The sequence below is a fragment of the Anomaloglossus baeobatrachus genome, chromosome 10 (genome assembly GCF_048569485.1).
Source record: "Anomaloglossus baeobatrachus isolate aAnoBae1 chromosome 10, aAnoBae1.hap1, whole genome shotgun sequence".
NCBI lineage: Eukaryota > Metazoa > Chordata > Amphibia > Anura > Aromobatidae > Anomaloglossus > Anomaloglossus baeobatrachus.
In genome coordinates this window covers 67,074,899-67,102,861 of record NC_134362.1, presented here as the reverse complement: position 1 = coordinate 67,102,861, position 27,963 = coordinate 67,074,899, and the positions used below count along the sequence as shown (strand labels likewise).

The 27,963-nt window shown below is 45.9% G+C and overlaps 1 protein-coding gene across 3 annotated transcripts in view; it reads right to left on the bottom strand.

Annotated features, from left to right (window-relative positions):
* The window catches only part of B4GALNT4 (beta-1,4-N-acetyl-galactosaminyltransferase 4), a 184,274-nt gene extending 157,373 nt beyond the window's left edge, over positions 1-26,901 (bottom strand). For 2 of the 3 annotated variants that reach the window (XM_075326956.1, XM_075326958.1), the window contains exons 1-2: positions 26,584-26,901; positions 21,119-21,359 (exon numbers count right to left, since the gene is read on the bottom strand). In XM_075326956.1, the coding sequence (XP_075183071.1) occupies positions 21,119-21,269 (151 nt within the window). In that variant the 5' untranslated portion in view covers positions 21,270-21,359; positions 26,584-26,901. The remainder of the gene's footprint in view (positions 1-21,118; positions 21,360-26,583) is intronic. The other variant, XM_075326957.1, reaches the window with a different exon arrangement.
* Between the last annotated feature and the right edge of the window lie 1,062 nt (positions 26,902-27,963).

The window sequence follows — 27,963 nt, the reverse complement described above, 5'->3', positions numbered from 1 at the left end:
TTATGCTCATTGAATATTCACTCCACTTCGGGCCGGAAGCAGCAGCAGCGGGGAGTCGGCAGGACCAGAGACCGAAGATCAGCACCACGGACAGCGACGCCAGGGACAGGGGAGCAGAAAGTTCCCGTGCTGTGTGTTATCACAGAGAACACACGTGTTCCATAAACACGGCTCACGGAGGGCAAAACGCACCTCTGACACGTCCGTGAAAAACGTGCGTGATTTTTCACGAATATGTGAAAAAGGCCTGAAGGGGTATTCATAGAGTATCTCATAGACTGTAAGCTTACGAGCAGGGCCCTCACTCCTCTTGGTATCTTCATTTTCTTATTTTGTATTGTCTCATATTGTCTGTACATGTCCCCTCTGAATTGTAAAGCGCTGCGGAATATGTTGGCGCTATAGAAATAAAACGTATTATTATTCCCATCTCCAACATCCTATCCCGATATGTAGTATGTGTAATAATAATATTGGCAAATACCTCCAATTAGAAATGTAGTATAGTTCTCCTGATTGTGCCCCTTACCTCATAGGTATCCATGGTTATGACCACTAGCAACTAACTGTCACTGTATCCTTGGTCGAAACCATAAGGTCCTGCAATGCCCTGCCATGAGGTAAGAGATGTAAATCAGGATAACTATACTGTACTACATTTCTAACTGGAGGTATTTGCTTAATTATTATTAATTATAATACCTACTACATATTGGGATGGGATCTTGAAGCTGGGAATACCCCTTTAAGCTTAAATGAGACTGTCCAATTTTAAGGGCAATTTTTTTTTTTTTGCTTAAAAAGAGAATACATCATGTGTTTCACAAAGAATATACTGTAAAAAGCGTGCGGGGTCTAATCTCAGGTGACTAGTCTGAGGCAAGTACTACAACTAGCCAGATCCTCTTCAATAACAGGCCTTTCCCTATGTACACAAAGAGAGACCTGGAGTGGGGTCACTGGGGTGGGGTGAATCCAGCATGGGGCCCACAATGGAATACTTGGGTGAGATAGCTCCCTGTCTGTTTTTCTAAGTATGCAGTCTCTGAAATGTCGCCGTGTTTCAGTCAAACATATCTAGCAACAATTGCTCAGCCAGTGTCCAATAGATGTTATCCGTGGTTCGGGAAGCATGAATCTGATCACAGGTTCTTTTTAAATCAATGCACTTAAGGTTAAACATAATTGCAATTGGGTTTCATTAAAAAAAAAAAATGGTGCACATTTTGCCATTTTTAGTCTTTGTTTCCTGCACATTCAACTTTGATGTGGTCTGTAGCTACATCCTTTGATGTGGTCTGTAGCAACAACTTTGATGTGGTCTGTAGCATAAAACAGCTGAGGAGAGCTCAAAAAACAAACAAAAATAACAGACAAGTGTTGCAAAATCATTATTAGATCAAGGTTACTGATAGTTTCTCAGTTTCCACATATTCATGCTGCCCAAGCCACAGGCAGCATGTATCAGTTCCTGGCTGCATGATCGCAGCCACGTATAATATTCTCTGAAATGATCCAGTGTTTCAGATCCGGAACCATAATGAGACACCAGATGAATCGGGAGCACGTTCCTGCCCAGCTGTTCCCAGCATTGCTATAAGCGCTCCCGTTATGTACACAGGAGGGAGACCTGTCAGTCACCTGAAGAGGCGCTGAGAAGACCCGGCCGGAGGTGGAGCTGGACTAGTCTCATCTCCAGCTATGGTCCCCAGCTGGATCTTCAACGCACATTTCTCTGAAATACTGGCTATGTATGTATGTATATTATATATATAAATATATATATATATATATATATATATATATATATATATATATATATATATGTGTGTATGTGTGTATGTATGTATGTATGTATGTATGTATGTATGTATGTATGTATGTATATATATATATATATACGCACACACACACACACATACATACACACATATACACACACACACACACCGTACAGACCAAAAGTTTGGACACACCTTCTCGTTCGAAGAGTTTTCTTTATTTTCAGGACTCTGAAAATTGTAGATTCACATTGAAGGCATCAAAACTATGAATTAAAACATGTGGAATGAAATACTTAAAGTGTGAAACAACTGAAAATACGTCTTATATTCTAGGTTCTTCAAAGTAGCCACCTTTTGCTTTGATTACTACTTTGCCCACTCTTGCCATTCTCTTGAGGAGCTTCAAGAGGTAGTCACCGGAAATGGTTTTCCAACAGTCTTGAAGGAGTTCCCAGAGATGCTTAGCACTTGTTGGCTCTTTTGCCTTCACTTTGCGGTCCAGATCACCCCAAACCATCTCGATTGGGTTCAGGTCTGGTGACTGTGGAGACCAGGTCATCTGGCGTAGCACCCCATCACTCTCCTTCTTAGTCAAATAGCCCTTATACAGCCTGGAGGTGTGTTTGGGGTCATTGTCCTGTTGAAAAATAAATGATGGTCCAACTAAACGTAAACCGGAGGGAATAGCATGCCGCTGCAAGGTGCTGTGGTAGCCATGCTGGTTCTGTATGCCTTCAATTTTGAACAAATCCCCAACAGTGTCACCAGCAAAGCAACCTCACACCATCACACCTCCTCCTCCATGCTTCACGGTGGGAACCAGGCATGTAGAGTCCATCCGTTCACCTTTTCTACAAAGATACGGCGGTTGGATCCAAAGATCTCAAATTTGGACTCATCAGACCAAAGCACAGATTTCCACTGGTCTAATGTCCATTCCTTGTGTTCTTTAGCCCAAACAAGTCTCTTCTGCTTGTTGCCTGTCCTTAGCAGTGGTTTCCTAGCAGCTATTTTACCATGAAGGCCTGCTGCACAAAGTCTCCTCTTAACAGTTGTTCTAGAGATGAGAAGGTATGTCCAAACTTGTGGTCTGTACTGATTTTATATAAATATATATATATATTATATATACATATCTATCTATATATACACATATATATCTATATCTATCTATATACATACACACACACACACACACACACACGGTCAAAACCTGCCTGGCACCAGCCAGCACTTTGAGCTCCGCTACCAAGAAGAAAAGAACTACCAGTCATAGGGGCGGCTCTGGCCAGAATTCAGTCACTACTCTGTGTATGGAGAGCGATGGCTATATCCGCCCCCCCAGACTTACTGATCGCTGGTTCTAATGCTGAGCGACTGTCAGTCAGTGCGGGGTCACTATGTACAGAGCGGTGACTGAACCCGTGTGGGAGCCGCCCCTGTGACTGAACCTGGAACTCTACTAGGAGGATTAAGGTTAATGTCTTCCCAGTAGCAGAATTCAAGGTGTTGGGGCTGAGAAAATCCCAAACACTATTAACATGCAGATTAAGCCCATACCTGCAGGTTAATAGCATTTTTTTCACGTGACAGGTTCCATTTAATGGGAATCAGTTGCAAAAAATATTTTTAGCCCTAAATACATACAAAAGGGAATTTCCTGGTTTTAGAAAATCTATAGTTAGTTTGAAAGACAAAAGAAACAAAACAAACTGTGCTTTACTCCCCCTCCTTGGGTCCAGCAGCAAGTCTCCACTGCTGCTGCTCCTTGTATCTGTTAGGCTACGTTCCCATGATGAGCTTTTGGCGGGTTTTCTGCATCTCTTGTAAATCAGGTTGTGTTTTTTCATAGCGTTTTTGTATGCATTATTTTAACACATGTTATCACGTTTTTGGAGATACGTTTTTTTTCCTCTTAGGCCATGTGCACACAATCAGTATTTGGTGAGATTTTTACCTCAGTATTTGTAGCCAAAACCAGGAGTGGGAAAAATCAGAGGAAAGTATAATAGACACACAGACACCACTTCTGTATTTATCACTCACTCCTGGTTGTGGCTACAAATACTGAGGTAAAAAACTCACCAAGTACTCAATCTGTGCATGTGGCTAAACTTTCAAGTCTATTGTGTTTTAGGCCACGTGCACACGATGAGTATTTGGTGAGTTTTTTACCTCAAAATTTGTAAGATAAAACCAGGAGTGGAACAATCAGAGGAAAGTATAATAGACACATGGGCACCACTTACTGTATGTATTTATCTCCCAATGCTAGTTTTGGCTACTAATACTGAGGTAAACACTAACTAAATATTCAAATTGTGTACGTGGCATTTTTGATATGTCATGCTTTAAATAAATCTGCTTTGCTTTCTATAGATCCTGGTATTTTGCTTTCACAAAATTTTATTGATATACTTAAAAGATGTATTCCCATCTCCAAGAGCCTATTCCAATATCTAGTAGGTGTAATAATAATATCAGAAATGTAGTATAGTCCTTCCGATTCATTGTGTCTCTTACATCATGTTCAGGGCATTGCAGCACCATAGGCATCCATGGTTATGACCACTAGCAACTAATTAATTAAATAATTAATTGACTGTGACTATATGAATGGTCGTAACCATAGATACCAAAAGGTCCTGCAATGCCCTGCACATGAGGTAAGAGACAGGGCTATATCAGGAGAACTAGACTACATTTCTAATTGGAGGTATTTGCTAATATTAATTATTAATAATTAATTATTATTATTATTATTACACCTACTACATATTGGGATAGGATCTTGGAAATGGGAATAACCCGTTTAAGTGCAGATTACATGGGGGGGGGGTTGTTGCATTTTGCTGTAGAAACACTAAAAAAAAGCATGTGTAGTTTTTATCTTCGGACTTAAAGCATTTAATATAAATCTATGGGAAAATTGCACACAGAAAAATCAGCGTACTCGCAAGAAAAATTGACATGCTGCGGCTTGGAAACACGCACTGCGGGTCAGTTTACAATGCGTAAAAAAGAAGCGCAGAGGACAGGAGATTTCTATAAATTCCATTCATTTTGCTGAAACTATAGGATGCTGCGTTTTTGACATAGGCCACTTTCACACTGCGTTCCAATCTCCGTTCAGTGGTCTTGTCAGGGATTCCGTCTGAAACCCCCCGCAAAACGAGTTGGGAACGTATGCGCTGACAGGGCTATTGACCACAGTGGTGCTGACATCTGGGTGTCCACCTCCAAAAAGCGCATACTCTCGAAAATGGTGCACGACAGAGCACACGGTTACTCTGTCTGCACCATTATAATGGCCCCGTCAGTGCATACGTCCAAAATCCGTAATGCGTGGGGGGCGGGGGTTCGGATAGAAGCCCCAACGGGACCACTGAATGGAGATTATAACGCAATGTGTTAGGGGCCTTACTGTCTGTAGCGCAGGAGTGATGTTGACAGCACTGCAGACAATCAGTGAGCTCAATGGCTGTTAGAGGCTCATGGCGTCAGCTAAGGCAACTGAGCTCACTGATTGTCTGCAGCGCCACATCAGTGCTGCAAACAGTAACAGACGCCGGGAGCATAGTAAACTATAACACAACAATGTGCAGAAATATTATAATCTTATTGAAGAGTCTTTTCTCAGTATAAGTAAGTAGTAAGATGCGGCGATCTTATTCATACATGTAGCGTGTTCTCAGTAGGTTATAACTATAGAATCTACTATCAATTCTGTAAATATAATGGTCAGATCAAAGAAACTAAAGCTCTAACTGCAACTAATGTACAAAAAGACACCATAAATATCAAAATGACAGCAAATATAGTAGTGGAATCCCAGGTGATCCAGCGACAATACATATTGCACAGTGGGAGAATATGTAGGTACCCGGAGGTGTCACGAATGGATGCCACGATCAGTTTAGGATCCACTATACCACCCTAACAAAATGCACTGAAAAAGTGGAGTTTAGCTCTTGAGCAAGGAGAGAGTTAATGCAGCATCCTAAACACATAGGCGGTCTCTTCCTGGCACTCGGAGAGACTGTGAGCGTGCCCAGACTAAATAGAGACTGCTCTGAATGGAAGTCTTTCATGGCAATCTCCTCTGTTCCTAGTTCGGAAACCTAAACCAGGAACCATGAATCTGATCATTTCTAAAGGAGGAGTAGCTAGTCACCGAAGATCTCCCTGCACTAAGTATACAGAGGCAGAATACCACCAGCTTCTGGATGACTGCAGAGAATGACCGCACATTACCAGAGACCTGCATTTCTTTCCATTGCTGTAAAGTAAAACATGTCACTACTTGCTGAGCAAAACCAAACACCTCTAAGTATAAACTGCCCTGAGTGTAACCCACAACCCTCCAGCTCTGCTGCAAGAAAGCTGCTCTGATTGTGCTCCTGCTATGTAACGCCTCGTTCTTTCCTTGTACGTGGAACACACACCAAAAAGGAAGATTTCCATCAGTGTGCTGGATCAGATTTTCCTCACACTTTGGTCAATGTGTCCACCTAGTAACTTTCTGGAAAAAAAACATGCAAAGATTCTATTAGAGGTCCATAAAGAATAATGGGCCCCACATAGCCCTCCATGCAGAATAATGGGCCCCACATAGCCCTCCATGCAGAATAATGGGCCCCACATAGCCCTCCATGCAGAATAATGGGCCCCACATAGCCCTCCATGCAGAATAATGGGCCCCACATAGCCCTCCATGCAGAATAATGGGCCCCACATAGCCCTCCATGCAGAATAATGGGCCCCACATAGCCCTCCATGCAGAATAATGGGCCCCACATAGCCCTCCATGCAGAATAATGGGCCCCACATAGCCCTCCATGCAGAATAATGGGCCCCACATAGCCCTCCATGCAGAATAATGGGCCCCACATAGCCCTCCATGCAGAATAATGGGGCCCACATAGCCCTCCATGCAGAATAATGGGGCCCACATAGCCCTCCATGCAGAATAATGGGCCCCACATAGCCCTCCATGCAGAATAATGGGCCCCACATAGCCCTCCATGCAGAATAATGGGCCCCACATAGCCCTCCATGCAGAATAATGGGCCCCACATAGCCCTCCATGCAGAATAATGGGCCCCACATAGCCCTCCATGCAGAATAATGGGCCCCACATAGCCCTCCATGCAGAATAATGGGCCCCACATAGCCCTCCATGCAGAATAATGGGCCCCACATAGCCCTCCATGCAGAATAATGGGCCCCACATAGCCCTCCATGCAGAATAATGGGCTCCACATAGCCCTCCATGCAGAATAATGGGCCCCACATAGCCCTCCATGCAGAATAATGGGCCCCACATAGCCCTCCATGCAGAATAATGGGCCCCACATAGCCCTCCATGCAGAATAATGGGCCCCACATAGCCCTCCATACAGAATAATGGGCCCCACATAGCCCTCCATACAGAATAATGGGGATCATATAGCCCTCCATACAGAATAATGGGCCCCACATAGCCCTCCATACAGAATAATGGGCCCCACATAGCCCTCCATACAGAATAATGGGCCCCACATAGCCCTCCATACAGAATAATGGGGACCACATAGCCCTCCATGCAGAATAATGGGCCCCACATAGCCCTCCATGCAGAATAATGGGCCCCACATAGCCCTCCATGCAGAATAATGGGCCCCACATAGCCCTCCATGCAGAATAATGGGCCCCACATAGCCCTCCATGCAGAATAATGGGCCCCACATAGCCCTCCATACAGAATAATGGGCCCCACATAGCCCTCCATACAGAATAATGGGCCCCACATAGCCCTCCATACAGAATAATGGGCCCCACATAGCCCTCCATACAGAATAATGGGTCCCACATAGCCCTCCATACAGAATAATGGGCCCCACATAGCCCTCCATACAGAATAATGGGCTCCACATAGCCCTCCATACAGAATAATGGGGACCACATAGCCCTCCATACAGAATAATGGGCTCCACATAGCCCTCCATACAGAATAATGGGGACCACATAGCCCTCCATACAGAATAATGGGTCCCACATAGCCCTCCATACAGAATAATGGGCCCCACATAGCCCTCCATACAGAATAATGGGCTCCACATAGCCCTCCATACAGAATAATGGGTCCCACATAGCCCTCCATACAGAATAATGGGCTCCACATAGCCCTCCATACAGAATAATGGGGACCACATAGCCCTCCATACAGAATAATGGGTCCCACATAGTCCTCCATACAGAATAATGGGCCCCACATAGCCCTCCATACAGAATAATGGACCCCACATAGCCCTCCATACAGAATAATGGGTCCCACATAGCCCTCCATACAGAATAATGGGCCCCACATAGCCCTCCATACAGAATAATGGGTCCCACATAGCCCTCCATACAGAATAATGGGCCCCACATAGCCCTCCATACAGAATAATGGACCCCACATAGCCCTCCATACAGAATAATGGGTCCCACATAGCCCTCCATACAGAATAATGGACCCCACATAGCCCTCCATACAGAATAATGGGTCCCACATAGCCCTCCATACAGAATAATGGGCCCCACATAGCCCTCCATACAGAATAATGGGCTCCACATAGCCCTCCATACAGAATAATGGGTCCCACATAGCCCTCCATACAGAATAATGGGCCCCACATAGCCCTCCATACAGAATAATGGGCCCCACATAGCCCTCCATACAGAATAATGGGCTCCACATAGCATTCCATACAGAATAATGGGGACCACATAGCCCTCCATACAGAATAATGGGCCCCACATAGCCCTCCATACAGAATAATGGGCTCCACATAGCACTCCATACAGAATAATGGGGACCACATAGCCCTCCATACAGTATAATGGGCTCCACGTAGCCTTCCATGCAGAATAATGGGGACCACATAGCCCTCCATACAGAATAATGGGCCCCACATAGCCCTCCATACAGAATAATGGGCTCCACATAGCCCTCCATACAGAATAATGGGCCCCACATAGCCCTCCATGCAGAATAATGGGCCCCACATAGCCCTCCATACAGAATAATGGGCTCCACATAGCCCTCCATACAGAATAATGGGGACCACATAGCCCTCCATACAGAATAACAGGGACCACATAGACCTCCATACAGAATAATGGGGATCATATAGCTCTACATACAGAATAATGGATCCTACATATTAAAAAAAAAAAAAAAAAAGTAGAAATAAAAAATAATACCTTTCCTCTTTTCCCGGCTCCTCTGCTCTCGGCAGCGAGCACTTTGAAGCTCTTCAATGCTCAGCACAACGGGTGCAAAATAGTGTCAGATGCAGGGGAGGAATCGGACGGCTGCCCTCTTCCATCAATCCTTTCAACTTTATCAGCATCCAGAATGCCGATACAGGTAAAAGATCGATGCCGGGCAAGGCAAAGGAGGGACGGTACCAATATTGGCGTCGCAGTCTCAATAATATCACCCTTCGGGCCAAATTTGGCCTGCGGGCCAGTGTTTGGCATGTGTGTATTAGAATGTTAACCCTAGAACGCATACCTGGGGCCTCGCAGGCCTGCTAGGTCACTTATTTTCTATGGTAGATTTCTATGGTTGTGCGTTCTAGGGTTAAATCGTAACAGTCGTTTTAACTTTTATTTCATAAATCATTAGTACACATGAAAATAAGCAGCTTTGTAATATATCTTATCAGGGAAATCTGCTTCTTTCTATGCCAGAATTGATCAGTCACTAGTGATGAGTGAACACTGCTGTGCTCGGTTCTTGTAACAAGCACTTGGACGCTCAGATGGGCTGTACTCGAGTACCACAGCAAAATGGAAGTCAATTGGGAACTGGAGCATTTTTCCGAAAAAATGCTTGAGCTCCCCATTGACTTCCATTATACTCGCTACTCAAGTAGAGCCCATCTGATCGTCCAACTGCCGGTTATAAGAACCGAGCACAGCAGTGTTCACTCACCACTATCAGTCATTATCAAAATTCGAAACTCTGAGATGAAATCTGTATTCAGTGAAGACTTTCCCATTACTGAGATGGGAGATGGCAGTTGGTGCTGATGAGATTCTATGTAGATAGACGGGGAGGGGCTGGAGCGCTGCCTCTAGCTCTTTCCTCCTCCCATCATCGTAGGAAATCATGATTTTTCCTATACAAAGCAGTGCTGATGTACTGCTCTGTATAACACAAGAAATTAGACAATTGCAGTCCCCTAAAGAGACTAGCACGGTAAACACAATAAAAAGGAGTTTAACAATATGAACTCCCCACAAAAGCTAAATCACCCCAATTTGGCCCTATTGAAGAAAAAAACTAAATAAATACCGTAAATTTAAAAAAAACAAAAAATAAAAACACCACAACAACAGATATTTGGTATAGCTCTATCAAAATGTACAATAAATTAATCAGATCTGTAATCAGCGTAACAAAAACATTAAAACCGCCAAAACTATTATTTTTTTGGGCTGCAGCAACCTCGCAATAAAAGGCGATCAAAATATCGTATGTACAGTACAGACCAAAAGTTTGGACACACCTTCTCATTCAAAGAGTTTTCTTTATTTTCATGACTCTAAAAATTGTAGATTCACATTGAAGACATCAAAACTATGAATTAACACATGTGGAATGAAATACTTAAAAAAGTGTGAAACAACTGAAAATATGTCTTATATTCTAGGTTCTTCAAAGTAGCCACCTTTTGCTTTGATTACTGCTTTGCACATTCTTGGCATTCTCTTGATGAGCTTCAAGAGGTAGTCACCGGAAATGGTTTTCCAATAGTCCTGAAGGAGTTCCCAGAGATGCTTAGCACTTGTTGGCCCTTTTGCCTTCACTCTGCGGTCCAGCTCACCCCAAACCATCTCGATTGGGTTCAGGTCTGGTGACTGTGGAGGCCAGGTCTCTGGCGTAGCACCCCATCACTCTCCTTTAGTCAAATAGCCCTTACACAGCCTGGAGGTGTGTTTGGGGTCATTGTCCTGTTGAAAAATAAATGATGGTCCAACTAAATGCAAACCAGATGGAATAGCATGCCGCTGCAAGATGCTGTGGTAGCCATGCTGGTTCTGTATGCCTTCAATTTTGAATAAATCCCCATCAGTGTCACCAGCAAAGCACCCCCCCACCATCTAACCTCCTCCTCCATGCTTCACGGTGGGAACCAGCCATGTAGTGTCCATCCGTTCACCTTTTCTACAAAGACACGGTGGTTGGATCCAAAGATCTCAAATTTGGACTCAGACTAAGGGGTACTTTGCAGGCTGCGACATCGCAGGCCGATGCTGCGATGCCGAGCGCGATAGTACCCGCCCCCGTCGCAGCAGCGATTTCCTTGTGATAGCTGCTGTAGCGAACACTATCGCTACGGCAGATTCACATGGACTCACCTGCCCTGCGACCGTCGCTCTGGCCGGCGACCCGCCTCCTTGTTAAGGGGGCGGGTCGTGCGGCGTCATAGCGACGTCACACGCCAGGCGGCCAATCGGAGCGGAGATGAGTGGGATGTAAACATCCCGCCCACCTGCTTCCTTCCGCATATCCTACGGAAGCCGCGGTGACGCCGGTAGGAGATGTTCCTCACTCCTGCGGCTTCACACACAGCGATGTGTGCTGCCGCAGGAACGAGGAACAACATCGGACTGTCGCGTCAGCGTAATCATGGATTACGCCGACGCTGCACCGATGATACGATTACGACGCTTTTGCGCTCGTTAATCGTATCATCGAGCCTTTACACACTACGATGTCGCATGCGATGCCGGAAGTACGTCATTTTCAATTTGACCCCACCGACATCGCACCTGCGATGTCGTAGTGTGCAAAGCCCGCCTTAGTCCTGTTTCACACGTCAGTGATTCTGGTACGTTTGTGCTTTTTTTTAAACGTACCAGAATCACTGACATACGCAGACCCATTATAATGAATGGTTCTGCTCACACATCAGTGATTTTTCACTGCACGTGTCTCCATGCGGCGTACCCGCGTGTGCGTGATTGCCGCACAGAGACATGTCCATTTTTTTCTGGCATCACTGATGTCCCACGGACCACGCAGTGGTGTGATCCGTGAAACACGTGCCAGAAAAAAACGTGCTTTTAAAATAAAAATCATTTTTACTCACCCGGCTCCAGCGATGTCCTCTGCAGCCCGTGCAGCCTGCTGCTTCTGAGCCGGCTCATTATTGTCGCGCATATTCATGATGCACGACACAGCCGACCCGGAAGCAGCTGCTGCGGGGGTCAGCGCCAGCCGGATGCTGCACCGCGGGAGCGTTCAGCACCATGGAGAGCGGGAGCGCGCACAGGTGAGTTAATCTCTAAGTGCAATCACGGGCCACGGAGAACGGAGCCCGGATTGCACTTAGACAACCCACGTGTGCCGTGATTCACGGCACACGGAGGGACATGTGCGTGTTTTACACGCCAGTGAAAAACGTCTGTTTTTCACTGACGTGTGAAACGGGCCCAAAGCACAGATTTCCACTGGTCTAATGTCCATTCCTTGTGTTCTTTAGCCCAAACAAGTCTCTTCTGCTTGTTGCCTGTCCTTAGCAGTGGTTTCCTAGCAGCTATTTTACCATGAAGGCCTGCTGCACAAAGTCTCCTCTTAACAGTTGTTCTAGAGATGAGAAGGTGTGTCCAAACTTTTGGTCTGTACTGTACTCCAAAATGTTAGCTCAGGGCACAAAAACAAAAAACAAGCCCTCACACAGCCCTACATCCTGAAATGTGAGAATGTTGCGGGTCTTGGAAAATGGCAACAAAAGGAAATTTCAGATTTATTTTTTTTACCAAATAAATAAAAGAGTATAACTATACATATTTGGTATATACGAACTCGCACTGACCTGAGGAATCATACTGTCAGGTTAGCTGTAACATATAGTGATCAAGGTAAATAAAAAAAAAAAAAACATTTGTGGAATTGCACTTTTTTTGCAATTCTACTGCACTGGGGACAGTGTTGCCATTGTATGTAAAGCGCTGTGGAATTATCAGCGCTATATAAATGAATAAATATTATAATTATATATACACACCTTTACTGGAGAGACAATTTGAATATTTCCCAGAGGGGCATTGCAGCTATAAGTCCCCTTACCTGGCAGCCAGACTGGCTTGCAAAGTCTCCTTAAGGAGAATAGTGTTCCCCCGTGGAATTTTAGGGGCATTGCAGCTATAAGTCCCCTTACCTGGCAGCCAGACTGGCTTGCAAAGTCTCCTTAAGGAGAATAGTGTTCCCCCGTGGTCCCCACATAGCTTTCTCATGAGCCAGATCAGACACCCCCATACTTTGCACTGACGAGGGGCAAGCACCCCGAAACACCGTGTCTGCAAATTGGGATTCTGATCTGGCTTATATATCCTGAGTCATATTGCAAAGGATTGTCAAAAATCCACTTGTGACTTTTAGGATCGCTACTTCCAATAGGTGGCGCTGTGCTAGAGTTTGTCTCCTTTACTGGAGAGACAATTTGTATATACACACCGCACATACATATATATATATATATATATACACACACACGCACACCATTTCCCATAAATATATGCCTTATTTTGAGTAGTACTTCTTTATGCTCTTCTCTATGAGGGAGTGGTTCACAGAGTTATTATGCAAAGCAGCCTAAAGACACACCCCAGAGGATCCTGGGAGCCATAACGACTACCAAAAGGATGTGACACCAAAGAAACGGGCCGCCACTCATGTTCGTATACGTGCAATGTGTAAGGCCCGTTTCACACATCCGGTATTTTGCCGGATTCCGGATCTGGCACACATGCAGTACAGTAGATTCATTTACAGTGGAAGCACGACACCATGCGGTTGTGTGCTTCATGTACAACCGCATTTGTCCGCATGGTGTTGCGATTCCACTGTAAATGAATGTACTGTACTGCATGTGTGCCGGATCTGGCATCCGGTGAAATACCGGATGTATGAAACTGGCCTAAGAGCATGATCACACTGTGGTTATTAACAGACGGAATCGAGGATAAAAAGCAAATGAGCAAATACCCTGCAGTAAGTAAATAGTAATAGAACATGTAAAGAAGAGAGGGGACATATTAGACATCATTTTGATCAAAAAGCGTAAAAGCCATCCCACCGCGACAAGGTGTACCTAATCAGAATAATCCTAATTCTAGTAGTCACCTAGTGCTATTCATTATTCTATTTGGGGTCTGCTGACAGTGACATGAATACTAGAGCTAGGACCATCCTGATTAGGTACACCTTGTCGCGGTGGGATGGCTTTTATGCTTTTTTTGTATATAGTGTGAACCAAGTGCCCTATGTTAATTACATGTACTATAAATACTTCGTGCAGGGTATTTGCTCATTTTGTTTTATAAATGTGCTTTTTTTTCCATAATGACATGGTAAATAGACTGCATTGTCCCTTGTTGAAACAGAATGTGCAAGCAATGTGCAATTACTCTGAGCCATGGAAATATATCCATGTGACTGTATGAACAAAAAAGTCATTAACGTATGTGAAGAGTTAAAAAAAACCCAAAAAGCTCTATCTGAAAAATGGAATTTAAAGCACGGCTCCAGCGTTTTTTGTTTTACCGCTGGAGTGGTGCTTCTAATCTACTGTAAGGTCCTGTGCGCACAGTGCAGTTTTTGATGCGTTTTTCTTTTTTTGTCAGAGGGTGCGTTTTTTGCTGAAGAAACAAAACTGCCGTGTGCACACATCTTTAATCACCGCTGCTCTGGTTGGTCTCAGAGTTGTATTTAGCGCTTTTGACTAGTGATGAGCGAGCACTACCATGCTCGGTTGATAGCAACGAGCAGTTGGACGCTTGGATGGGATTTGTCTACCAAAAAAAATGAAATTCAATGGGGTACTCAAGCATTTTTCCAGAAAATCTTCCGGAAAAATGCTCGAGTTTCCCACTGACTTCCATTACACTATGTGCATAATTATTAGACAAATGAGTATTTTGATCACATGATACTTTTTATACATGTCCTACTCCAAGCTGTATAGACGTGAGCGCCAACTACCAATTAAGTAAATCAGGTGATGTGCATCTCTGTAATGCGGAGGGGTGCGGTGTAATGACATCAACACCCTATATAAGGGGTGCAACTTCCTTTCCTTTGGCAAAATAGTTCAGCAGAGAGATGTGACGGGCTCTGAAAAGTCCAAAATTGTGAGATGTCCTGCAGAGGGATGCAGTGTCTTGAAATTGCCAAACTTTAGAAGCGTGATCATCACCGAACAATGGGTCACAAGAAGCGTGTTGGGCAAAAAAGGCGCGAAATAACTGCCCATGAATTGAGGAAAATCAAGCATGAAGCTGCCAAAATGCCTTTGCCACCAGTTTGGCCATATTTCAGAGCTGCAACGTTACTGGAGTATCAAAAAGCACAAGGTGTGCCATACTCAGGGACATGGCCAAGGTGAGGAAGGCTGAAAAACCACCGCCTCTGACCAAGAAACATAAGATACAACATCAAGACTGGGCCAAGAAATATCTTAAGACTGATTTTTCAAAAGTTTTATGGACTGATGAAATGATAGTGACTCTTGATGGGCCAGATGGATGGGCCGGAGGCTGGATCAGTAAAGGGCAGAGAGCTCCACTCCGACTCAGACGCCAGCAAGGTGGAAGTGGGGTACTGGTATGGGCTGGTATCATCAAAGATCAACTTGTGGGACCTTTTCGGGTTGAGGATGGAGTGAAGCTCAACTCCCAGACCTACTGCCAGTTTCTGGAAGACAACTTCTTCAATCAGTGGTACAGGAAGAAGTCGGTATCGTCCAAGAAAAACATGATTTTCATGCAGGACAATGTTCCATCACATGCATCCACCTATTCCACAGCGTGGCTGGCCAGTAAAGGTCTAAAAGATGAAAAAATAATGACATGGCCCCCTTGTTCACCTGATCAGAACCCCATAGAGAACCGGTGGTCGCTCATAAAATGTGAGATCTACAGGTAGGTAAAACAGTACACCTCTCAGAACAGTGTCTGCAGGTTGTGGTGGCTGCTGCACGCAATGTTGATCGTAAACAGATCAAGCAATGACAATCTATGGGTGGTCGGCTGTTGAGTGTCTTCATAAACAAAGGTGGCTATATTGGTCACTAATTTTTTTGGGTTTTGTTTTTGCATGTCAGAAATGTTTGTCTAAATGTTGTGCAGTTATATTGGTTTACCTGGTGAAAATAAACAAGTGAGATGGGAATATATTTGGTTTTTATTAAGTTGCCTAATAATTCTGCACAGTAATAGTTACCTGCACAAACAGGTATCCTCCTAAGATAGCCAAATCTAAAAAAAACCACTCCAACTTCCAAAAATATTAAGCTTTGATATTTCTGAGTCTTTTGGGTTGATTGAGAACATAGTTGTTGATCAATAATAAAAAAAATCCGCTAAAATACAACTTGCCTAATAATTCTGCACCCAGTGTATACTTGGGTACTCGAGTCGCGCCCATCCGAGCATACAATTGCTCTTAAACGAAACCTGTCACCAGATTTTTCCCTTATAGGCTGCGACCACCACCAGTGTGCTCTTATATGCAGAATTCAAGAATACTGTATATAAGAGCCCAGGCCGCTCTGTGTAACGTAAAAAACACCTAGAGGGAGGTCTAGTCTGATGGGCGTTCTTGCTCTTGGTCCGGAGCCTCCTCCATCTTCTGCAGTCGCTGTCCTCCTTCCCAGCCTCGTGTGCATGACGCGTCCTACGTCATGAACAGAGGCCTCCATCGCGCTCCTGTGCATGCGCACTTCTTTGAGCCCGGCTGACAGCAGATCAAAGTGTTGTAGCGGGCGTGCACGGTCGGTCTTTGACCTTTCCTCGCATCTCCGCATTACAGTACTTTGCTCTGCTCTCAGCAGGGCAGATCAAAGTGCGCATGCACAGGACCGCAATGTCCGCCTCTGTGTAGATGACATAGGACGCGTCATCCACACGGGGATGGGCATGATGGCGGCAAATGCACGAGACCGAGGAGGCCCCAGATCGAGAGCAGCGACACAAATCGGACTGGACCGCCCCTAGTTGAGTATTATAAAAGGTGTTTTTTTACATTATACAGAGCAGCCTGGGCTCTTATATACAGTGTTTTGGAATGATGTATATAAGGGCTCACTGGTGGTGGCCGCAGCTCATAAGGGAAAAACCTGGTGACAGGTTCCCTTTAATGAGTACTGAGCAGCGTATGGCAGTGTTCACTCATCACCACTTGTGACATAACTTCTAGTCAGAAGTTGTGATCACAAGACAGCGTCTTGGGACAGGACAGGCGCCGAAAAAAGGTGAAGACGCCGGAAAGTGAGCATAAGGGCTGCTTCTCACTTGCGAATTTCTCGCAGTAGAGCAATGCGAGAAAATCTCGCATTGGAATCGGACACGTTAGTGAATGATTCAGCTCTCATCTGCGATTTTTTTTCTCAGTCCAAATCGGACTGAGAAAAAAAAAAAATCGCAGCATGCTGCTTTTTTGCGAGTTTCTACTGCGAGTTTCTCCAATGAAAGTCTATGGGAGCGTGTAAAAAAAACGGATGTCACGGGACGGCACTCACACCATCCTAGTGACATCCGATTTTCTAAATACATTTCTCGCATGTTTCCTAAAACAATGGAAACGAGCGATGTCTCACAATGTCTGTCAATCACTATTCTCTGTCAGTCGGTTTCTCCCTCTCGGTCTCTATTCTCTCTCTGTCGGTCCGTCACTATCTCTGTCCCTCTCTCACAGTCTGTCGGTCATTTTCCCCTCCTCTCTCATACTCACTGTTCCCCGATCTCCGGCACGGCATTCACACTGCTGCGGCGGCTTTTACTATTGTGAAAAAGCCGGCCGCTCATTAAACAATCTCGTATTCCCTGCTTTCCCCGCCCACAGGCGCCTATGATTGGTTGCAGTGAGACACGCCCCCACGCTGAGTGACAGGTGTCTCACTGCACCCAATCACAGCAGCCGGTGGGCGTGTCTATACTGTGCAGTGAAATAAATAATTAAATAATTAAAAAAAACGGCGTGCGGTCCCCCCCAATTTTAATACCAGCCATATAAAGCCATACGGCTGCAGGCTGGTATTCTCAGGATGGGGAGCTCCACGTTATGGGGAGCCCCCCAGCCTAACAATATCAGTCAGCAGCCGCCCAGAATTGCCACATACATTAGATGCGACAGTTCTGGGACTGTACCCGGCTCTTCCCGATTTACCCTAGTGCGTTGGCAAATCGGGGTAATAAGGAGTTAATGGCAGCCCATAGCTGCCACTAAATCCTAGATTAATTATGTCAGGCGTCTATGAGACACCTTCCATGATTAATCTGTAAGTTACAGTAAATAAACACACACACATGAAAAAATCATTTATTAGAAATAAAAAACACAAACAATTTCCCTCATTACCAATTTAATAAGCCCCAAAAAGCCCTCCATGTCCGGCGTAATCCACGGACCTCCACCGCCGCTCCTGTCACCTCCACGCAGCAACTGAGGTGAGTAGCGCGATCTGCTGAGGTGTCACTGAGGTTAATCGCAGCCACCGGTGGATCCAGTGACAGCGGGCAACCTCAGTGACAGCTCAGCTGATCGCGATACTCACCTCAGTTGCTGCGTGGAGGTGACCGGAGCGGCGGTGTCTGCTGCAGCTCCTGTCACCTTCATGCTGGAAGCAACGCTGGAAGTCCGTGGATTACGCCGGACATGGAGGGCTTTTTGGGGTTTATTAAATTGGTAATGAGGGAATTTGTGTTCCCTGAGAATACCAGCCTTCAGCCGTATGGCTTTATCTGGCTGGTATTAAAATTGGGGGGAACTGCACGCCATTTTTTTTTAATTATTTATTTATTTATTTATTTCACTGCACAGTATAGACACGCCCACCGGCTGCTGTGATTGGTTGCAGTGAGACACCTGTCACTCAGCGTGGGGGAGTGTCTCACTGCAACCAATCATAGGCGCCTGTGGGCGGGGAAAGCAGGGAATAGGAGATTGTTTAATGAGCGGCCGGCTTTTTCAAAATAGTAAAAGCCGCCGGAGCAGTGTGAATGCCGTGCAGCGCTGCGCCGGGGATCGGTGAGTATGAGAGAGGGCTGCTAACTTCAGTCACTCAGGAGATTAGCGGTCACCGGTGAGCCCTTCACAGGTGACCGCTAATCAGGACGCGGCACAGACAGAGCCGCAGCATGACAATGAAGTCGGGTGAAGTTCACCCGAGTTCATTCTGATTGTGCGGCTCTGTCTGTGTCTGCTGTCATCTGCCATTAAGCTCTGCTGCATGGCTGTCTGTGTCTGCTGTCAGCGGCCATGTAGCAGCGCTGAATGGCAGATGACATAGTAAAAAATACGCATTACACACGCATTACACACGCTAGTAAAATCATTAATTTATTCAGAAAAAGCATCGCACTTGCGTTGCACTCGGACCTAACGTGAACTAAAATCAGCCGAGTTTTTTTCAGCCCAGTCGGACCGATTTTACTCGCATAGATGTGTTTCCAGCCTAAGAGTATGGGGCAGGGGACTTAGATTAGAAACACCACTCCAGCGCTGAAAAAAACAAATATACGCTAGAGTGGTGCTTTAAGGGGTTAATCCCGGAGCCTCCATAGTCTTAAGTCATGGATGTAGCAGCACTTGCCGATATTAATCACACATTTACTTTTAACCATTTCAATTCTATTTCATCTGTCCTGGCGGCCACAAATGTGTAAACCCCCAAAGTAAATGTGCCCTTTAGCTCTGTTCATCCTGATCCTCCTAGTTCACGACCTCTGAAAATGAAGACAACATGGAGTAAGCGGGAAGGGGAGCAGCAGAAGAATTATGCTCCGGGCAGGGGATGATGGCTGACTTAGCAGCAGTATCTTACGGAGGGAACCAAGATGCCTTAGAAATGGTTGGAATATTCGGACACTTCACACAAGGACAGAAAGGTTTTTTTTTTTTAAAGATAATCCACTGCGGGTCTAGATAGAAAATATACAGAAGCTTCTGAACACAGTGATGTGCTTATCTGTGTACGAAGAGCACAGTGTGCAGGTCACGGGGATTAGATCTCCTGTGACTAATCACTCCATACAGGACCATATCACGGCCAACAGAGCAGCGCTACCATACAGTCATGTGTGCACAGGGCGTGAGGACTTTCCTGGGCACACACATCCCTGTTAGTGAGGGGATCCCACCGCTTCACCTCCTCCCCGCAGCTCCTTTTCTGCCAGCTGGAAGAACCGTGCTTGAGTCACAGCACAGGGAGGGGAGAGCCGGGGCTCGCCAACTGAGCGCCGAGACTGAATGTAATAACAAGCCACCGAGATCCCTAATTATAGGGCTCCTCCCATCAACGAGGACCAAAAGTAGCCAAAACCCCAACAACCTTTCATTTCTTTTTCTTCTGAAGACACAGCAGCCTGCTTGCAAATGTAAATGATCAGCTCTCTTATACATAGAGATTGTGTGTGTGTGTGTGTGTGTGTGTGTGTGTGTGTGTGTGTGTGTATACATACATACATATATATATAATACACACACACACACACATATATACATATATTATATATCTATATACACACACTAATATGTATATACACACACACATATATATTTATATACATACATTTTATTATATTTATATACATACATACTACATACTGTATTGTACTATACTATACTGTACTATAAATATATGTGTGTGTGTGTATATAGATTATATATATATATATATATATATATATATATACACACATACACACACACACATTATATATCTATATACACACACACACTAACATGTATATACACACACATTTATTTATATACATACATATTATATTTATATACATACATACTATATACTGTGTGTGTGTGTATATATAATATATATATATATATATATATATATATATATATATTATATACATACATACATATATATACACACACACACACACAGTATATAGTATGTATGTATATAAATATATATATATATAATATAGATATATAATATATGTGTGTGGGTATATATATATATATATATAGATATAGATATAGATAGATATATATAGATATATATATATATAGATATAGATATATATAGATATATTTGCGCACACACATTATATAAAAAGCATTCATAGTACACATGTAGCGGAGCTGATGTGGCTTACCTGATGCGATACAGGTGCATCTCCATGAATATTTATGGAGTATCAGCTGCTCATATAACATCTGGATATTAGTAGTTAAAATATAATTTGGTTAAGAAAAAACACACACATAAAAAAAAAAACATAACAAAATACTATGAAAATGAGGATGGCACAAGAAAACGCAAGACAATTACCTTTACTGTAGACGAATGGCAGCCGAAGAGCTTTGCCCTGCCGAGCGAGGCTGATGTGTAGGTAGGTGACCCAGACGGCGGAGGTGAGTAGCACCAACAAGAGCAGCAGCTTAAATTGCCTGCGGATCTTCTTCACTGGCAACCAAGGCATCCTGCCGGCAACATCACCAGGCGAGCGGTGGGGCCGCGAGCTGGCCTCCCTCACACACGTTCAGAGCACATCAAGCCAAAAGGGGGTTGTCTGTCAGTGTTAGGAGAGACGCAGTCAGGTGGCATATGCTTATTCCAGTTTAAGAAGGTTTAATCAATCATTCTATGCAAATATTGTTTTGACATTGCAAACATAAAAGAAAAAAAAATTAATAATGCACCACACCAACATAAAACAGACACGGCCACAGGACACATCTCATCCATTGGTGGCACTTGTTGCCCTCAATTCTTCAGGAAACCAAATCCATGTCCTAGAAGATGCCACAGCAGGAGACTAACATCACTGGCCATGAACTGGTTAAAAATATTATAAGGACAGGTTCACACAATCAGTATTTGGTGAGTTTTTTACCTCAGTATTTGTAAGATAAAACCAGGAGTGGAACAATCAGAGGAAAGTATAATAGACACACGGGCACCACTTCTGTATTTATCACCCACTCCTGGTCTTGGCTACAAATACTGAGGTAAAAAACTCACCAAATATTCAACGTGTGCACGTGGCGTAAGACACAGTAGACCTGAGAGTTTACCCGCGGCGGGGTACTGCACATACCTCTCCTATTCAGATCAATGGGAGCTAAATGTGCAGTACCCAGCCGCTATCTGAAGGTGGAGCAGCACCAGAACTGAGTATTTCCGGCTGCCTGCTTCCGCTGGCACCGAGGACAGCTGATAGGTGGGGGTGCGGAATGTCGGACCCCGGCCGATGAGACATTGATGACCTAGCCAAAGGATAGGCCATCAATGTAGAAGTAGGGGATAACCTCTTTAACCTAACTTTACTGTATATAAATGACAATCCATTGTGGTGACAAAAAACTGGATCTGGTCAATTCTTTCTGCGTTTTTCCCTGCGTTTTTAACCCTTTGGTGATTAAAAAAAAAAAAGCTTAAAAAATGCATGGTTTAAAAATGTATCAAAAACGCACCTAGATCGGTTGTGTTTTTGGGCTACAGTCTTCGTTTTTGTGGCCATAGGGTGAAGTTTTATGGTGCACAAAAAACGTCAGTGTGCGGACATACCCTTTAAGTGCTAATCTTCAAACCAATATATTATGTGCACACGCTGCGTTTTTTGTGACCACAAAGATGCAGCGTTTTTGGCCCCAAAAAAAAAAAAAAAAAACTCCACACACAAAAACATACCCACAGCAAAAACGCATGCGTTTTTTGCTGCGTTTTTCTCCATTCAATTCATTACGTAAAAAACGCAAAAATAATTGACATGTTGCATCTTTGTAGTCACCACAAAAACGCACCTAAAACAAAACTGCACTGTGTGGACAGCAAAAGTGAACTCATAGACTTTGCTGGGGAAGGAAATTTATGCAGTTTTTAAAGCAAAAACGCACCCGAAAAACGAGCAAAAATGCGGCAAAAACGCAGCGTGCGCACATAGCCTAAAGCGGGCTTTACACGCTGCGATATCGGTCCCGATATCGCTAGCGTGGGTACCCGCCCCCATCTGTTGCGCGAGACGGGCAAATCGCTGCCCGTGCCGCACAACATTGCCCAGACCCGTCACACATACTTACCTGCCCGGCGACATCGCTGTGACCGGCGAACCGCCTCCTTTCTAAGGGGGCGGTCCGTGCGGCATCACAGCGACGTCACTGAGCGGCCGCCCAATAGAAGCGGAGGGGCGAAGCTGAGCGGGACGTAACATCCCGCCCACCTCCTTCCTTCCGCGTTGTGGCCGGGAGGCAGGTAAGGAGAGCTTCCTCGTTCCTGCGGTGTCACACGGAGCGATGTGTGCTGCCACAGGAACGAGGAACAACCTCGTTACTGCTGCAGTAACGATATTTGAGTATGGACCCCCATGTCACTGATGAGCGATTTTGCACGTTTTTGCAACGATGCAAAATCGCTCATCGGTGTCACACGCAACGGCATCGCTAATGCGGCCGGATGTGCGTCACCAATTCTGTGACCCCAACGAGTTTGCATTAGCGATGTCGCAGCGTGTAAAGCCCCCTTTAGAGCTCAGTGCAAATGTGCACGATCTGATCCTTGAATGCACGGACTGGCTGCAGGTCTCCTGAGCGCAGCAGGACAATTCCATATATTGAGGCTATAAGGCTTGGGTCGGAGAGCCGCTGCCAGTCCGTGCATTGCAGTCTGAGATTGGGACCTATTTGCAATGATGTCTGTATAAACTTTAACGATTATGTTCACACTGAGGGTTTTTTCAGGACTTTTTGGAGCAGAAACAATGTGCACACAGCCGTTTTTTTCAGGTGGATTCTGCCGGGAATCCATCTGCAACGAGCACAGCAAAAGTGCACAATAAAAGTAACATGATGCACAGCAATGACTGCTGCACGCGTTTCATCCAGTCACTTCTTTTAACTATTTTTACTTGTAAATATAGAAAGACAATGTGTATGACGGTAAAGCCACCTCTGGAATACAACCTTCAGCATTTTACTGAAGTGGATTTGGCTGGGAAAGCTGTGCCAGCGTCGGGTGCACATATCCCAAGGGCGTGTTCACACTGACTCTTTTTATGAGCTTTTGGAAATGAAACTCAAAGACTGAAAAACTTAGAGCTTCTGCCCTGTTTCCTCTAAAAAAAAAAAACAAACAAAAAAACACTTGAGTGTGAAGAGACCCTGAGGCTATGTTCACACCTTGCGATTTTCCCATGAGTTTTATGTATATTAAAAGCTGCTTTTTACAGTACCAGCAAATACTATGAGATTCCAGAAATAACATCAACACACACAGACAAGATTGATTTTTTTTTCCTGAATGAAATGGAAAACTGCTGCATTTTCAAAAGAAACAGCGTGTTAATTCTGTAAGAGTCTTTGCAGAGTTTTTTCACCATGGAAACCAATGAGAAGATGTAAAAATGCTGCAAAAAAGCAACTGCTGCGTTTTTGCTGCTTATGCAGTGAATTAAATTAACTTTATTAAACATGCACTGTAGACCAACGACAAACCAAAAACACAGCTGAACAACGCAACAGAAAACACAGCAAAAACTGATTTTGGATGCAGCTTTTTTACTGCCAAGTGATTTTGGCTGCAGAAAAGAAAAATGCATCACAAACTGAATGTGTGAACAGACCCGAACACAAGAAAAACTAATCCATTATTTAGCTGGTATTTAGAGCCCATACCAGAGCCATAAGTGGTGCCCTCTGTATATAAATCCCCTGGCCAGTGCAAAGTGTTTTGGTGGCATTGACCCCACAGTGGCTAATACAATGTGACATTGATACAATCAGACTATTGGAGTACTTTACTGGCCAGTTCTGAATTTGCTTTTTTGTGGCAGGTTATACATGACAGTCTGGCTACAATGAATCATGGTCAAATTTTGCAGTGAATCTAGGCTGAGCAGGAAAACAGTTTTCTGACCAATGATCCCATCTAGTGAAACATAGGGTGCAGAGCGCCGGGAGAAACGCAGGGCGCAGGGAGAAACGCAGGGCGCTGAGCGGTACGCAGGGCATTGGGCAAAACGCAGGGCGCAACACCGAGCAGAACACTGGGCACCGAGCAGAACGCAGGGCACCGGGCGGAAAGCAGGGCACAACACCGGGCACCGAGCAGAATGCAGGGCACCACACCAGGCAGAACACAGGGCACAACAGCGAGAACCGAACAGAATACAGGGCACAACACCGAGGACCGAACAGAATACAGGGCACAACACCTGGCAGAACACTGGGCACTGAGCAAACCATAGGGAACCGGGCAAAGCGCAGGGCACTGGGCACTGAGCAGAACACTGGGCACCACACTGGGCACGGAGCAGAACACTGGGCACGGAGCAGAACACTGGGCACCACACTGGGCACGGAGCAGAACACTGGGCACCACACTGGGCACTGAGCAGAACACTGGGCACCACACTGGGCACTGAGCAGAACACTGGGCACCACACTGGGCATTGAGCAGAACACTGAGCAGAACACTGGGCACCACACTGGGCACAGAGCTGAACACTGGGCACCACACTGGGCACGGAGCTGAACACTGGGCACCACACTGGGCACTGAGCAGAACACTGGGCACCACACTGGGCACGGAGCAGAACACTGGGCACCACACTGGGCACTGAGCAGAACATTGGGCACCACACTGGGCACTGAGCAGAACACTGGGCACCACACTGGGCACTGAGCAGAACACTGGGCACTGAGCAGAACACTGGGCACCACACTGGGCACCACACTGGGCACTGAGCAGAACACTGGGCACCACACTGGGCACGGAGCAGAACACTGGGCACCACACTGGGCACTGAGCAGAACACTGGGCACCACACTGGGCACGGAGCAGAACACTGGGCACGGAGCAGAACACTGGGCACCACACTGGGCACGGAGCAGAACACTGGGCACCACACTGGGCACTGAGCAGAACACTGGGCACCACACTGGGCACTGAGCAGAACACTGGGCACCACACTGGGCATTGAGCAGAACACTGGGCACCACACTGGGCACGGAGCAGAACACTGGGCACCACACTGGGCACGGAGCAGAACACTGGGCACCACACTGGGCACAGAGCTGAACACTGGGCACCACACTGGGCACGGAGCTGAACACTGGGCACCACACTGGGCACTGAGCAGAACATTGGGCACCACACTGGGCACCACACTGGGCACCACACTGGGCACGGAGCTGAACACTGGGCACCACACTGGGCACTCAGCAGAACACTGGGCACCACACTGGGCACGGAGCAGAACACTGGGCACCACACTGGGCACTGAGCAGAACACTGGGCACCACACTGGGCACAGAGCTGAACACTGGGCACCACACTGGGCACGGAGCTGAACACTGGGCACCACACTGGGCACTGAGCAGAACATTGGGCACCACACTGGGCACCACACTGGGCACCACACTGGGCACGGAGCTGAACACTGGGCACCACACTGGGCACTCAGCAGAACACTGGGCACCACACTGGGCACGGAGCAGAACACTGGGCACCACACTGGGCACTGAGCAGAACATTGGGCACCACACTGGGCACCACACTGGGCACGGAGCTGAACACTGGGCACCACACTGGGCACGGAGCTGAAGCAGCCCTCAGTCTGTGAGATGGCCAGTCTCCGGGGAGGTGCTGGAGACACCTGCAGTCAGTGACCCCTCCGGTCCCCGTCTCCGCACACAGGCATGCATTGCACGGGACTCCCCTGACCCCGGCCATCCTCGGGCTGTCACCAGTGATGCATTCCCCCGGCAGGCCCCGTGTGCGGCCCCCTCCCCTCTCACCGAGCTCTCCGGGGACGGTCACTCACGGTCTGCGCTGTTCACATGATTCCCATCTCATTCCACTGGTGTGTCGGTGCCCGGGCGTCTCTTTTCTTCTTTTCCTACCAGTGACTGTCTATTTTGCTTTGCATGCTCCCCTCACTCATTTGCAGCGGTCGCTTTATCCCTGTGGGGCTCTGAATGCGCCGTCCTGCGCTCCTCGGCTGTCTCTCCTCTCCGCAGCTGACGCCGTCTCTCTCCTCTCCTGCTGTCTCTTTCTCTCGCTTTCTCCCTTTCTGTCTCCTCTACAGAGCATCAACGCTGCAGAGCAACCAAGCCTGAAACGGGACCACTCTAAACACTGGCCAGCACCATCCAATCAAACGTCTTCGTTATAGAAGCTGCCCAATCCGATGCCTAGGCTAACGGGACCACTCAGAACTAGGTTGCACCCGGCGTCCATCTCCACGCCAACGCGCGCACACCTTGCGGGCTAAACCATTCAGTATTCGGGGTGGATAATACTGTATTGCTTTTTTGTTTCTGTCGCTATCCATATTATTTTATCCCAGACTTTAAACATTGATATTATAAAGTTGATTTTGCTTAAATCCTATAGGATATAATTAATACAAAGGGTTATCTGGGTTGCAGTCTAAAATCCAGGACAGAGTATTCCCCTATTGGATAGGATGGTAGGTTCCGAGTTGATGAGAGGAGCCTTTGTGGTTTGCAGTGATGCTAAGAGCAGATCCAGGATGCAGCATTGTGTACTTTGGAAATATAAAGCAGCATTTATAGGCAGTGTGCATGGAGACTGGGGGCTGCTGAGCTGAGAATGGAGTTGTGTGTCATTGAAGAGTAGGAACTGGGAAACCTGGGATTGTATCTATATATGGCTGAGTGCAGAAGAAGGCCTGGGAAATGATGAGCTGCAAGGTGTGAGGCTGGCCCCACCTCTGATGACAGCAATGTCACCCTGCAAGAGAAGCAGCCCTCCTATATAAAGCCTCCCATCACCAGGGCACATGGCTCATTTTATTTCTGCTGCTCTCTTGAGTATCCTGGTTTTATTTTTTTGTAAATTCGCCACAGTTTTAGAGATGTGGTTCTTTTTGTTTAGCACTAATTTTTATGTTCTTTACCAAGGGGGTGTGGTTCACTGGGTAATAATGTAAAGCTGCTGGAAGACACGCCCCCGAGGATCCTGTGACACACCCCCAAGGATCCTGTGACACACACCCCTTTGTCAGGACTAGAAAATTCTCTAGAAAACAATAGTTGTACTCAGGGGAGCAGCAGGAATAAAATCAGAGCAAAATCTGGACATTTTTGGCCTGATAATGGGTCCTCTGAATTGTAAAGCATCGCAGGAATTAAAACATATTATATCTACCAGTG